Source organism: Drosophila busckii, unplaced genomic scaffold (assembly GCF_011750605.1).
Source record: "Drosophila busckii strain San Diego stock center, stock number 13000-0081.31 unplaced genomic scaffold, ASM1175060v1 hic_scaffold_35, whole genome shotgun sequence".
In the NCBI taxonomy this organism is placed as follows: Eukaryota; Metazoa; Arthropoda; class Insecta; order Diptera; family Drosophilidae; genus Drosophila; species Drosophila busckii.
The window spans coordinates 6,810-20,673 of record NW_022872745.1 but is presented as its reverse complement, the minus strand read 5'-3'; the positions used below and the strand labels follow the sequence as shown (position 1 = coordinate 20,673).

At 37.6% G+C, this 13,864-nt stretch overlaps 2 protein-coding genes across 4 annotated transcripts in view; both read right to left on the bottom strand.

Annotated features, from left to right (window-relative positions):
* Nucleotides 1-10,907, bottom strand: part of LOC108602846 (furin-like protease 1, isoforms 1/1-X/2) — a 66,675-nt gene extending 55,768 nt beyond the window's left edge. For all 3 annotated transcript variants that reach the window (XM_033294806.1, XM_033294808.1, XM_033294807.1), the window contains exon 1: nt 10,020-10,907. In XM_033294806.1, the coding sequence (XP_033150697.1) occupies nt 10,020-10,742 (723 nt within the window). In that variant the 5' untranslated portion in view covers nt 10,743-10,907. The remainder of the gene's footprint in view (nt 1-10,019) is intronic.
* An 876-nt stretch (nt 10,908-11,783) lies between these two features.
* Nucleotides 11,784-12,487, bottom strand: LOC108602851 (proteasome subunit beta type-3). Its single transcript, XM_017991120.1, has one exon. The coding sequence runs from the start codon at nt 12,438-12,440 to the stop codon at nt 11,823-11,825; it is 618 nt and encodes a 205-aa protein (XP_017846609.1). The 5' UTR covers nt 12,441-12,487; the 3' UTR covers nt 11,784-11,822.
* Between the last annotated feature and the right edge of the window lie 1,377 nt (nt 12,488-13,864).

Here is a 13,864-nt window from a genome sequence, read left to right as displayed (position 1 = left end):
CATGTGTTTGTTGCGATGGCCTAGTCAAGAGTGTATATAAAAATTGGTTGTCCAACCTTTATGCGTCCTTGAAATTCGATTATTGGCATGAAAAATTTGAAAAAAAAAAACCTATAGCTCACTGCGGAAATCAGGCTAAGGCCACGACTACACATACTCTGACATATTCATGTACACAATACGTACATAATTGGACGTGCTGATTGCTACACATTTTGCGAAACATTTTAATGACATGCGCCTGATGCATGATACTCTGATAAGGCTTTAGGAAAAAATTATAATACATTTCCAGTTTACGTATCATTTTTAAACACTTTAACATTTTTGTAAAAAATGGAAAAGGTATTATGAAGTTGTGCAAATGTATGTAACAGGGAGAAGGAGGCATGGCAGACTCCACAAAGTATATATATTCTTGATCAACAAGACAAACTGAGTCGATATATCCATGTCCGTCTGTCCGTCCGTCCGTCTTAATGTTTGAGCAACTGTTTCTCAGTAACTATAAGAACTAGAGCAATCAAATTTTGTATATAGGTGCTCCTATATCCAAACCCGAACGCTTTTATTAAATTTTTTTTATTTCCTTCCCCTCCCTCGCAAATCGACAAAAACGATATTAGGCAACAAAAAAAATATTTAAAAATCTGAAATAAAAAACGCTTGGTTATGGTTTTGACCGATGCCGAAAATGTTAGAAAGTTCGGGTTAATAACTTAGGAGTTTTTCAAATTCTAATTTTCAATATAGACAGCGGGGTGCGCTTGCTGACGCAGGCGGCGTTGCGCCCAACTTTAATTTGTCCACTTGTTAGTTTTCAGGTTACTGTTTTTAATCAACAATGTACACATTAAAATGCAATTTAAAATTAGAATCAAAATTCGAAAAGGGTGAGAAATGAAAGCAGGACATACACAATTTTCCTTGGGGGTAAGCAAGAAAAATAAATTAAACCGTTCTGCCAAGCAAATAGGAGCTCCTAATAATTATAAAGCAAATGGACATATTTAAGTTTAGCGCAACCAACTGTTACACATATTTAGACAGGTTCATAATACCCATTTCAAATTTTTTATATAAATGTCAAAGTGTATGAAAATAATGCTGGATTATTTAAGATTATTCAAAGTTTTTTTTATTACTATCTGTACGATATCAGGTAAATTTAAAATCTATTTAATTTTTTTAAATTTATTATTTTAATAGTCTCAAAAATTCTTCATCATTTGTTCATTATTTGTAATCTAAATGATTAGTATCTAAAATATTTCAAAGAAGCATTACGATTTTTTTTCATACCTATTTAATCAATAATAATGTTATTTATTTTTCGTTGCATGTAATTCATATTCCAAGGTATGTGAAAATACCTTCTTAATCACTATTAGTCAAAGCGAAAAAGATAATAAAATGAGAATTACATATTCGGCATATATAAACAACCAATAAATTCCAAAAATTCACAATTAAATTTTACAGAGCTTGCTGACGCATCAAGCAAACGTAGTATCCAGTCGTTGCAGTTGAACTTAGGTCAAAGTGTATCGAAAAATTGACATCGCCCAACCTTAAAGCTTTTATTCCGCTCTTCCACTAAATGATTCAGCTCCTAATCCACTGACGTCTGATGCTGCCCTGTATAAAATCATACGTATCTTTGTGGCACCCGCGTTCAAATGCATCCCTGTTTATTTGGTTATTCTGATTATCAGGGGACTTGATGGCTTAATACATAAAATACCATGTCAAACGAAGTGTTTAACTAAGAGCAAAAATGAATAACGAATGTTAAATGCCTTCAAGACAGAAAAAATAAACAAAATAGCAATCAGGTTCAATGTTTATGCAGTAAAAATATTTGCCGCTAATTTCAAATTTTTGTTTTGACTTGTTTGCAATAAAGCTGCTTCGCTTAATTGAGCATTGTGTAAATAAAAAAAATTTCTTTGTTATTGTTATTTCATTCCATTGTTGTTGCTGGTTCAGACATTCTCCCATTTGGTCAATTAAAGCAGCCCTCAAATCAAGTCAACTTTGACTTTGGCAAATTGTGCGACATTTTGTGCACTCACTGTAACTGTGACTGTGACTATAACTGTGTGCGACCCTAGGCTTTTAATTAAAAATCAGTGCGGCAATTTACGGGCAGTCAACGTTCTATAGAGCGGACAAAGCGGACGAGTCCGGAGCTTTGGTGAGAGAAGTAGCCGCTTGGTGACCATTAGCAATTTTCCACTTGAGTAAAACGACGCCCAACAACGAATAGGAGGAGCACATCAGTAAAAAAAAATGGCAAACAGCGGCTAGTAAAAGCCAGTGGGCGGTTACAAAAGTACAAAGCCAACAACACAAAGAAAGATTTTTCATATTCGAAAAGGAAACCATAGAAGTACTGCATATAAATGAAACTAGTGAGCTAAAAATATTAATTTATGGATAAATAAAATGTAGTTCGCGAATGTGAAAGGACCGCTCCTGGGCGTAGCATTCAAAGTTTAAGCGAATTTAGGAGATGAAACGAATATGTAAATGCGCAGCGATTGGGCGTTAACAAGAACAAGCAAACACAACAACAATAGATTTTACTGGTATTGTTAGACAGCATTTTTCAAAGTCGTGGTTCTTGTTCTTTTGCCGATTTCTTGGAATCGCTAACAACACACAGAAAACAGTAGGAAGCATTATAAGCATAGTGATGAATAAAAAGTTGTCGACAAAGCTCAATGGCTTTTACAATTAAAAGTGTAAAAGAATTTTTAGCATTCTATTCATAGAAAGGAGCATTCAAATAACAGGTATGCAATTGAAGCAACAACTGCGTAAAATATATTTGGGAAAAAAATTTTCGTTTGATAAATATGTACCACCAAATACACAAAAGTAACACAAAAGCATTTTTTGTCTGTATTAAACTTTTTCAAATCTCTAAAAGCTTCATTAATTAGGTATTCGGCAGAAAAGTTTTGAGATCTTTAAATGTTGTAGGAAATTCAATATTTAGTTAAAGTTGTTTAGAAAGCAGAGCCTGCAAATTGTATCGATGGACTAATTGCAGCATATTTACTTTAGGTAATTTCAATTCTATTTGGCAGCCAAACTAAGAATGCAGTGATTCTTTTGACAATACACTCACCACGACCTAAGGTAGATTCACTCATTCATTTACGGACACAAGGACCAAGGTAACGGAAAAAATGTCTTCAGCTGTTCAATTGAATTCGTTTGTGAACTGGCGCAAAACTTTTACTGTACAAGATTTCAGTTGCACGCTTTTGTGCAGAATATGCCTATGTGTATGCCTGGATTTCAGACTCATTCGTTTCACTTACATATTCAATTAGGTTGCTAAGGTGGCAGCAAATTTCTGCAGAAACTTTTGCTCAGTCGTGGATCTATGACAAACAAATATTTAAACTTCTGATATTTCTTTATGTCATGTCATGTGAATAAAGTTTTACATTCTCCATGCCATTGAAGGAAAAGCAGCGCTAGCAAAATGCTGCTGAATCCTTTGCTACTTGCTATAAGCTATTTGCATAAGCGAATGAGTCAGCGAGCACCCAAGTTTGCTACAATTGTATAAAATAGACCCTAGCACAAAAGTCATGCCAGAGAATCTACAGATAGCTAGCAGAGTAACACCCCTATTTATATACAAATACATGTGTATGTGTGTTGCTTTGTTACTAAACAAAAGTTAAGCCATAAATATTTTCCGAGTTCTAGACATGGAATTTATCAATGATATCCACTATGGTCCATACGAGAAGCTACGATATATGAACTTATGTACTCACGTACAAGACCGTACGGCTATGTGATTTACATACATACATATGTATGTATGTTTGCAAAGCTCATATTTAAAGTTTGCATTGCGTCGCCAGACACGCCTATATGACGCGTCAGCAAGCGCGAATAATTCTTAAGTTATAAATCCGCTTTTTCCAGATTTTTCTGTGACAGTAAATTCTCTTTTTTTAGATTTGCGGGGGAGGAGGATGAAATAGAAAATAAATAAAAACATAAGCGATATGTTCTGGCTCTTAGGAGCACCTACATACCTACATACCAAAGTTGCTCTAGCTCTTATAGTTGCTGAGAAATACGCAATCGAGCAACTACATCGCGTCGTCGAGCAAATATTGGTTGCTTTCGACAAGAAGGAGTACTGCAACGCCATCTTGCTGGACATCAGAGAGGCATTCGATCGAGTCTGGCGCACTGGACTGTTGGCAAAAATCAAGGGCACATTGCCTGCGCCATACTATGGACTGCTGAGATCCTACCTGAAGAGAAGGCGCTTCGCAGTGCGCTTCCACTCAGCAATCTCCACGGAGCAAGACGGGCCGCAGGCGTCCCACAGGGTAGTGTCCTGGGGCCCCTGCTCTACAGCCTGTTCAGCCACGATCTGCCGCAGCCGGATGCCAGCCTGCATGGAGCATCAATTCTGGCTACATTTGCTGACGACGTCTGCGTCAATACAGCAGGTTCGCTGAGTGGGCGAGACGCTGGAACATTGGCATCAACAGCGATAAGTCGGTGAATGTCTGACGTTCGCGAAACACGTCACAGTGACGAGAACCCGCATTCGTGCAGCGGTGTCAAAGCACTACTGGCTACTCTGTTCGCGTAGTAAATTGTCGCTCGCCAACAAACTGACGATTTACAAGCAGATCATTGCGCCAATCTGGAGATATGGATGCCAGATCTGGGGGATGACATGTGATAGTCAGATCAGGAGAATACAGGCTGCTCAGAACAGAGTAGTCAGAATTATCAGCGGATGCGAATGGTACGTCCGCAACTCCATCCTGCACAACGACTTGAAACTTGCCACAGTGTTCGACGAAATTAACCAGCACTCAAGTCGCTACCACGACAGACTGGCGCTACACATCAATAGCCTGGCCAACAGGCTCTCTAGAGACCCAACGCCCATGAGGCTAAGGAGGAGGAATCCCAGAGACCTCATCCTTCGGTCGCCTGTAGCAAGAAGAAGACGACCTACAATGGCCATACTGTGATGTCTACACTTATTGTAATATTGTTATTGTGATGTAATTGCTATTATTGTAAATCTTGATGAAGCTAACCGCTAAGGCTAGCCGGAGCGCCCGATTGCGGGCTGAATGAACAGCAACAAAGGTCACTAAGGGGTTCCTGGTATTCCCCGTATGCTTTAATAAAGAAAAAATAAAAAAAAAAAGAGTGTATAAAAATTACAGTTGCACAGACATATGCTAACACTGCCCTTGGTGCATGCGTGGAGATTGAAAGGGGTTACAAATAAAAAAAATCTATTATTAATAGTTATTTCTGAACTTTTTTAATAAAAGTAAAAAATAATAATTATATAATAAGGATATATTTAAAAATTATAAATAACTGTTACTTATAATCTATAAGTTAGTTTAATATAAAAGTTAAAAAATAACTATTAAATATTGAATTTTATAATAAAATAATAACCGTTACGGTCCCTGATTACAACGTTCCCAAGCATAGATGTGTATTAAGTCAGTAAGCGCTGATAATTCTAGGAGTAGTAGTTCTGAGTACTACTACTCCTAGAATTACCAGTGCTCAGTTCTATGGTCAATAACTTTAATTTGACATTTTAAGTCGATATCTTACAATTAGAAATATCGACAAGCAGAATGAAGAAGTGCTAGTTGTGGCGAATCTCGTGAGTTACACACGTACACTTATTTCAATTTCTTGTAAGCCTAGATTTTTTTTTTGAATTTAAGGCAAATATCATATCAATAAACATGTAACAATTGTGTCTTGGATGATAGGGCCACAAAGGCCACAGACGGCTCAGAGCCAAACCAAGAAAGAGATGACACAGATTTGGAAATTTTCACTGTGGATTCGGAAAACTGTGATTTCGTGTCAATTAAAATGGGCAAGCGATAAAATAGTGAAATTCACTATTTTACTAGTCAAAAGTATTTACACAAGGTAAATTTTTGTGCATGTGGCTTATGCTGCGAGGGAGGGCAGATGAAATAGTTTTCCATTGGCTATTTTGTTAAAGCTGACACACGCAAAGCCAGATAAGAGAAGAATTGAAAAATTTAACTGTTCTTTTGCTAAAAATAAGTAAGTCCATACACTAGTGGGCATAAATATTTTGACGAAACTAAAGTTGAGCAATTAAGCATTTGTTATTGACATATAGGTATCAATGGAAAGGTCTTTAAAATCCCCTTTGAATGATACAAAATTTGTCTTAACTCATTAAAGATAAATTGTATCTTTTGTAAAATACAGGTTTTTGAAATTTTTTTTCTAAACATTTCAAAAATATTGGGATGCAAAAAGGTGCCCCTATCTATATTAATAGTGACTACAAAAAAGTTTTCAAAATCTATTGCTTATAATTTTTATGATTTTTTGAAAAATATTATTGTGTTTGAGAAGTGACTAATTTTTCCTTCTTCTCATACAGAATAAAAAACACACACACACATATATATTTGAATTTGTTTGTGTGTGCTGCTTAATCTAGGAAAAAAGTTTCAAAAACAAATTTTCAATTGGCGAGTACCTTCAACTTTAGTTTTGTGAAAATAGTTTTGACTACCCTTGTATAAACAAAATTCGGTGTCTCTAGACAGACAGATGGACTGGACTCAGTCTACTCAGTTTATCTGGGGGTCTGTCATGCATCCTTCCTGTTAAATACTTTCGTTTGCGCTATTTTATGATACCCTTTTTACATATATATGTCAAAAGCATAAAAAGTAGTAATTAAATTTATGGTGTAGTCAAGTGTACCAGCAAAACGAAGAAAATAAAAAATGGAAGAACGGAAAGGCAATTGTTGCGCTTACCACATCATTGACTACGATCACGGATTTTAATTATATGATGGCCTTAAAAATGATTGCAAGCTGCAATGCATCAATACATCAATACGACAATCAATAATCGAAGCAGCTGTGTAATAGCTTAAAAGGAGCCACAAAGGCAGAAGAAAAAAGAAAGCAAAAGATTAATTAAGAAGGAAAAACAGATAAAAGCCAAAAGGCAAATAACAAAGTGAGGTTGGCCAGTCGTCTTTTTATACGCTTTACCATTTTTATAAATCCATGGAATATGGTACTACGAATTTGTTCAAATGTATGCAACATGGAACGTGGCGTGGAGACTATAAGAGCTAGATACACCAAATTTATTCTATAGGATTACTACTATTTTCGAAACGATTTATTTTTCTGCTTGCCTAGCAAATCGAAAACAAAAAAACATTTGTGTCCAATTTAGCACACAAAAGCTTTAGCAAGTTCTCCACCGATAGGATAAATAAATATTCACATTTCAATTATCAATGAAGACAGCAGAGTGCGCTTGCTGACGCTTAACGCAAGCGTCGCTGTATGTGATTAACTGTGTGTGTTTGGCGTAATGCCCTTTTCAAAGCGTATCAAAAAGTTGCTTGAGACCAATATTAAAATTTTTTTTTCCAATTAAATTGATGAGTGGAGCTGGGAGCTGACAATCTTGGAAGGTTTCCAAGACATGCAAAGATAATATTTATCACGGCTTCTCCTATATAACAAAAGATAGCCCAACAAATGGAATGGCGGCAGTGTTATGTAAATAAAAAAGCAGAAAAAAGGGAATGGAAATGGAAAGCTCTCGCCCGGGCAAGCGCAGCAGACAATGCCCGAAAATGGCGTTATTCGTGCCTCCTGCCTCGACTGTTGCCGCCCGATAAACAATGACAAACAGTAGCTGTCAGGACGTGGAGCTTGAAGTAGCAGCCGCTGCAACTGACAGCAGACGACTTAAACTGTGCTGTACGTACATAAGGACTGGCGCGCATCTATTTTGCGAGTTGTATTCGCAAATTGATGCCTCGCATAAATTGCTCTTTTCTTATCTGCAAAAAATCAACTTGCGCGCCAAAAGCTAAACTCATTAGTAGTTAGTTAAGGAGAAAAGAAAATTATACATAGAAATTTTACAATTAATTAACAAAGTTAAGAGTCCGAGAGCAGCGCCCATTGAACTTCTGAAACTATGTTTTTTTCTATGTGAAGAAGCAAATGCTTTCTCAAAATTGAAACTGAATATTTTGTAGACTTTCTATTCATTGCATTTAAGGCATATCAGAAATATTTGTTAGGAAACTTTAATTAATAATCACAAATTTCAAAAACAAAGTTTTGAACGCCAAAATATATACAAAGTTCCTAGCTTACATAATTAGAAGCGTCTCTTTTCTGTAAGATTTGTGCTACTCCATGCAAATAAAACTTAAGCGAATATAAAATTAACTTTGCGTTCGTTAGTGTTTCCCTAAACGAGCTCGACGTTGATTCCTCATTTAGCTGCAAGAAGCAGCAACCTCAAACCAGCTCAAATTCTGCATTCCTAATTTTTAATGTATATAAAACAGCCCCTAGTCGCCATAACTAAATATGCATGCTTGATTTTAATCTAAAAACTTCAGATATATCTGTGACACATCTGAGTAGGAATTTTGAAATATATGTACTATTATGAAAAGTTTACTGAATTTAGATAATGAACAGAATGAAGCTTAAGCTTCAAATTCAAGGTTCAAATTGTTTCACATCAAATGTAATTTGGCACTTGTCTAAGTATGTAAATCTGTAGTTCAGCGCGCTGGCGATTTATTTCAACAATGCAGCTTGCATAATAAACTCGCCTAATCATGGAAGAGAGTTTGGAAATGTTACAAACGACAGAATAAGTCTAACATTTTTTTCCAGGCTGAAAGTTTAGAGTTAGCATAATAAATTGAGCTTGACTTTTATGTCTGCTGCCAATTAGTGGAATGGAGCTACTGTTGTTATTTAATTTGAGTTTGCCCTGCGTGCTATTCAATTGAAAACTTTAATGTCAAGTTATAGAACACCTTAACCCTTGATAGCCGCAAAAAGTAACTGCCACAAAGAATTTAACTTTCAAATGCTGGTCTATAACCCACTCCAACTATGGTACTTAGAACATATAAACTTATGCTTATACATAAGTGTCCGTGTAAATGTAAGTATGGTTGTCTGCGAATTTGCTGTGAGCTAACATTACAAGCGATTTGTGCGCCACTTTGTTGTAACTTAGCAGTCACTTAGTGCATCGCATCTGCTGCTCGTTGTGCTTCAATTGTGGCCAAGAGAGTATCAGCTGCGGCCGGGCTTTTGGCCAAATCGCAATTCGCTGTCGGTTGACTGAAATCAGATTAAAGTTTGCAAGCTGAGCATTCCAACGGTCGGTGTACGTTCCCAATGGCAAAACACCTGCACTGTAACTGTAACTGTAACTGTTGACTTACCGCTTGCCAAATTCAGTGCTAGATTTCTATGTACATACCTATGTTCATATGAGTATATCAACTTTTTCTATGTGAAGGCATATGCCGCACTGGCTGGGCTACCGAGGTCTAGTGAAATGTTATTCAAATAGATGTGTACACAAAGTTTTAATAGTCTCACATTTAAGTGCTCTAATGATATGCTAAACTGCTAAACGAGAGATCGTGGCCTGCACTCCACAATCTCTTCTATGTTGTCATTTTACTTTATAGATGCAGTCCAAAACTGTTGCGATTTCAAAAGTGCGGCATGTGCAACTTGCAGTTTGCCTCAATGCGACACAGCTCGTACGAACGCACACACACAAACACACCAACATAAATAGAACTAACTTGTGGCCAAGCTCGAAATAAGTTAATATGATATGAGTATTTAGTCTACTGACTTTAAGTCCATCACAACGTTTTATTTATATGTAATACGCTTTACTTTGAGCACAATATAAGCAGCTTTACCAGGCGTTGACTTTAGCAGAGGGCATAAAGTGTATGTAAGCACTAGAAAATGTGATTGTTTTTCAGATTTTTGTAAGTAAGCATAACTGCATATTTGAACTTCAATAAAATAAGAGCCTAAGCCTCTCTTATGTAGATCGCTTTACATTATATTAAATTAGCTTTTAAATGCAATTAGTCAAAGCGATGACAAGTAATTTTCACTTACCTTGCCCAAGTTGACGAAACCATGTTCTTTGGCAACAGCATCGGCAATGCCGTTTTTATCGCCGTTTGGTATATGCACCGCCCAGGTATGGGTGAAGTGGCCAGCATCTTGGCCTGGTGAACGACTGGGAGATGATTTCAACTGGGCGCTGTTGGCGTTATTGGCTGTGCCCGTTTCATAGTCGAGTACGTAGGGCAGCAATGGCGATTGGCCATGGCTGGGGTCCACTTTGGGTGCCACACTAGCAGACGCGAAACCGACATTAAAATTACATAAAAAAGCTACAATACTAAATTGCAAAAGCAGCAACAATGTAGTCGATGCCGATGAGGACGTTGGCGAAAGTGAAAGCGACGCTGAGGGCGTCTTTAAATTTCGGCTGCGATTAGGTTTCTTTTTGTATTGCGTTAAAAAACTAGCTTTAAATAAATTGCAATTGAAATTGTCATTTGCTATATCACATTCAATGATTGTTTGTTGCTGTCGTTGCTCCGCCCCTTTCCACAGGCAAATTGTTCTGACAACATTCTTTTGTTGACAAGTTTCTTTCCTAGCAATATGTTGGCCAGACTTTGCGCTACTTTTGCTTTTACATAAGCTTGAGCAACGTGCTTCTTGCTGTGTCTTGTTGCATGCACTGCCGCCATTCTGAAACCTGTTGTTGTTTTTGTTCTTGCTGATACTTGGCTGCTTGCTGCTCCATCGCACGACGTCGTTTTTCATTGTGCGTTCGATTTGTGTTATTGTTTGGAAGTCGTGGCTCTGTTTAGCTGCTGTCTGTATATGTGTGGGCGTGCTTTAATAGTTGGCAGTGCCGTCTGACAGTTGTCTCTCCTTTAACTTGACGTTAAGTAGTTGTTGTAATCGATTTACTGTTGTATTTGTGTGCTGCAAGTAGAGAAAACGGTTGAAAATTTACATTTTATACATAAAGCACAAATTGGTTTAATTTTAAAAACCACAGATACAAGCAATTAACAAGATCTCAATCCTTGTTATGTATTGAATCAGAAAAAAATTGGTTTTTAAAAAACTGTCACGAAACTTCTGAATTGCCAAGCAAGTCATGTCAAAAAGCTAAACACATTTCCATCAGATTAATTGATATACTTATAACATAAATTGCTTCCAAATGACACATCCAATTTGTTCTTTTCCAAGAAATCTGCACTGGACAATCGCCTTAGCAGCTACTGCCAAACTCTACTCATTATCAGCTCTCAGGAAAATAAATCAACCAAAGCCTTGTGAACACAGCAATTAATGTGAATAAATAAGAATACAGTGTTTATATTTGGCTTGCAGGCTTAACCAAATTGGAATCCCAGCTCTGTATGTGTCCTTCCCAGATTTTTGGTTTTGACAAGCATTTGGCTGCCGGCGCCAAATCGCACTGCTTGTCACCCAGTAAACAAGTTACCATTGCAAATGAGGCTAAGCGAATGCCTGAACTAGATTACGACTAATGCCATTGTCAAAATACGCCCATGACTGATGATGGCCTGTCCCCTACCAATGTCAGTCAGGCATAATACTTCCCGGCTATTGATTGAGGACTTTCACTTGTACTTGTACGGACATCACAGCATCGGTACTGGAGTGTAATGTTGCTCAGCGATAATTGCGGGTTGGAAATTGCATTTTTTTTTTTGTACTCAGTTTGTATAAAAGTGTAAAAATAATTGGAACAAGCTCTGACAATAATTCCTAGAATCGGGGTCCGGTAATACATATTAAAAAAAAAAAAATGAAAAATATATTGGTTTGAAGATTATTATTACTGAATCAGAGTGAGCACATTTCCTAATCCTTGCGTGTCTTTAACGTACGCTTTGTTATCTTATCAAATTCCACAACATAAACCGTGGCACCCCAGCCACAGAGTGCGTCACGATCGAAGGCATTTAATATAGTCTGCGCAATGACTTCAAACAGCTGATCTGGCTGAAGATTAGGGCGCCACAATGTCTCACCCATACCCATCAATTGACAAGCACAGGAGCCAGCTGCCACAAAGTCATCCACTTTAGTCGGACAGCCGTATAGATCCATTGTGCATAGAAATGGTTCCAGTGTGTGCGAGTTCAAGCCGGCAATCACCGGTTCAACATAGTAGGGTCCAAAACGATGCTCGTATAGAAATGTTGAAAGCAAAGACGTAAAACTCTTTGCTGAAACCTCGTGGTTTTCCATCTCATAAAGATTCTTGCGCAGTGTAATACGATCCAGAACCGTTAGAATGTCACTCTGCAGTCCAACCAATCCAAGCAGTAAGCGTGGTGCGACAGTATAAACTTTCTTAAAATCTGTAGACAATGTTTGGGACAAAACACCAAAGCGATGGTCTGTGGCAATGGCCACACAGTCTTTACCACGCATAGCAACCACACAACCCCCATTGTGGTAAATTTTCTCCGCCATTTTATTTAGTATAAAAATTGTAAAGCTGTTTTCTTTAAAAGAGCTGTAAGTGACAAAAAAAAAATAGAGAACTGGATCCCCAATGTAAATATATTTATAATCACGTTTATTTTCAGAAAAGTTATTCAAATTATGGCCCTTTACGCAAATTATATCCACAGGGCATAAACTTAGGATCGAAATTGTGCCGAGTTCGATAAATGCCTGTTAACGAAAAATAAAAGTTGTTCCTCTCCTCTGAGGTGCTTTAAAAAGTCATTAAAAACTTACGGTAAAAGTTTTTGGGGGCCAGAGAACAAGATGCAGTCAGTGTGCAATTCAAGTGACTTCTTATCGACAGTAATGCACATGAGTGCACACGCACACACACACACACAGACACCATTCGGCTGAGTTTCATGCGTCTTTTGTATGTGACTTCCGGCATTGAAGTCAACGTCATTGGCATTACCATCCGCGATAGACTTTGCTCCCTTGTATGTCCCTTCCAGTTACTTTTTGCCCCTCGCTTGGAAAACTTTCAACTTTGACTGACGGCATTTGTCAGCACCAGACACAAAGTAATCATTACTTGGTTCGCAAACCGTCTGCACGCCTTGCCAGCTGACTTTCAGAGAAGGGAACAGGGGCACTCTAAGCGCATACTTAATAATAAGAAAATAAGTGCCTGTCAAAGCAGATGGCGTCCAACGTGAGCTACACTGACATGTTCTTACATGCCAACGAAAAGTGCAAAATGGTGTCAAAGTCAACAACAACGATGACGACGACGACAACAACAATAGTAACAGCGCCCTGCCTAGAGACTTCGCTTTGATGCTAAATGTAGATTGTTGCCACGATGCGGAAGCTTAATGCACAAGAATGCAGTATTCTGATGGCGATGACGCAGTCCCGTTTGCAACACTCCAAGCGAAAAGTGTTGCAACGTTAACTTGACAACATGAGACAAATTGAGACGTTGTTTTCATTCATTCTTTTCTTTTTGTTTTGCTCTTGACGTACGCATAACAAATTGATGCGGTCTTGCAGACGTCACAGCACTGCTGAAATTATGAACAGCCAACTTCTTAATACACTTTGACAAGAGTACCGCAACAAACACACAGCTAACAAATCACAATACGTTGTCGAATACGTAAACACATTATCTAATCGGGCACCGGTCAAGAGTGTATCAAAGCATGTCTGTGTCGAATTAAAGTCAACTAAGTTGGTCTTGACGACTTGGTTACGTGTTCTTCTTGGAGCTACAGATGTCTCTTTCTCCTGATACATACGGTATGTACAATTTTAATATTAACTTTTAAATAGGTACAAAAAATTAAATTACAATTTCCTTGTATAACAATCTTAAAAATTTTCGGTATTTCTCTGCTGCCAGTATCGATGGAGGATTTATCAATGTACAATCCCCACACAAG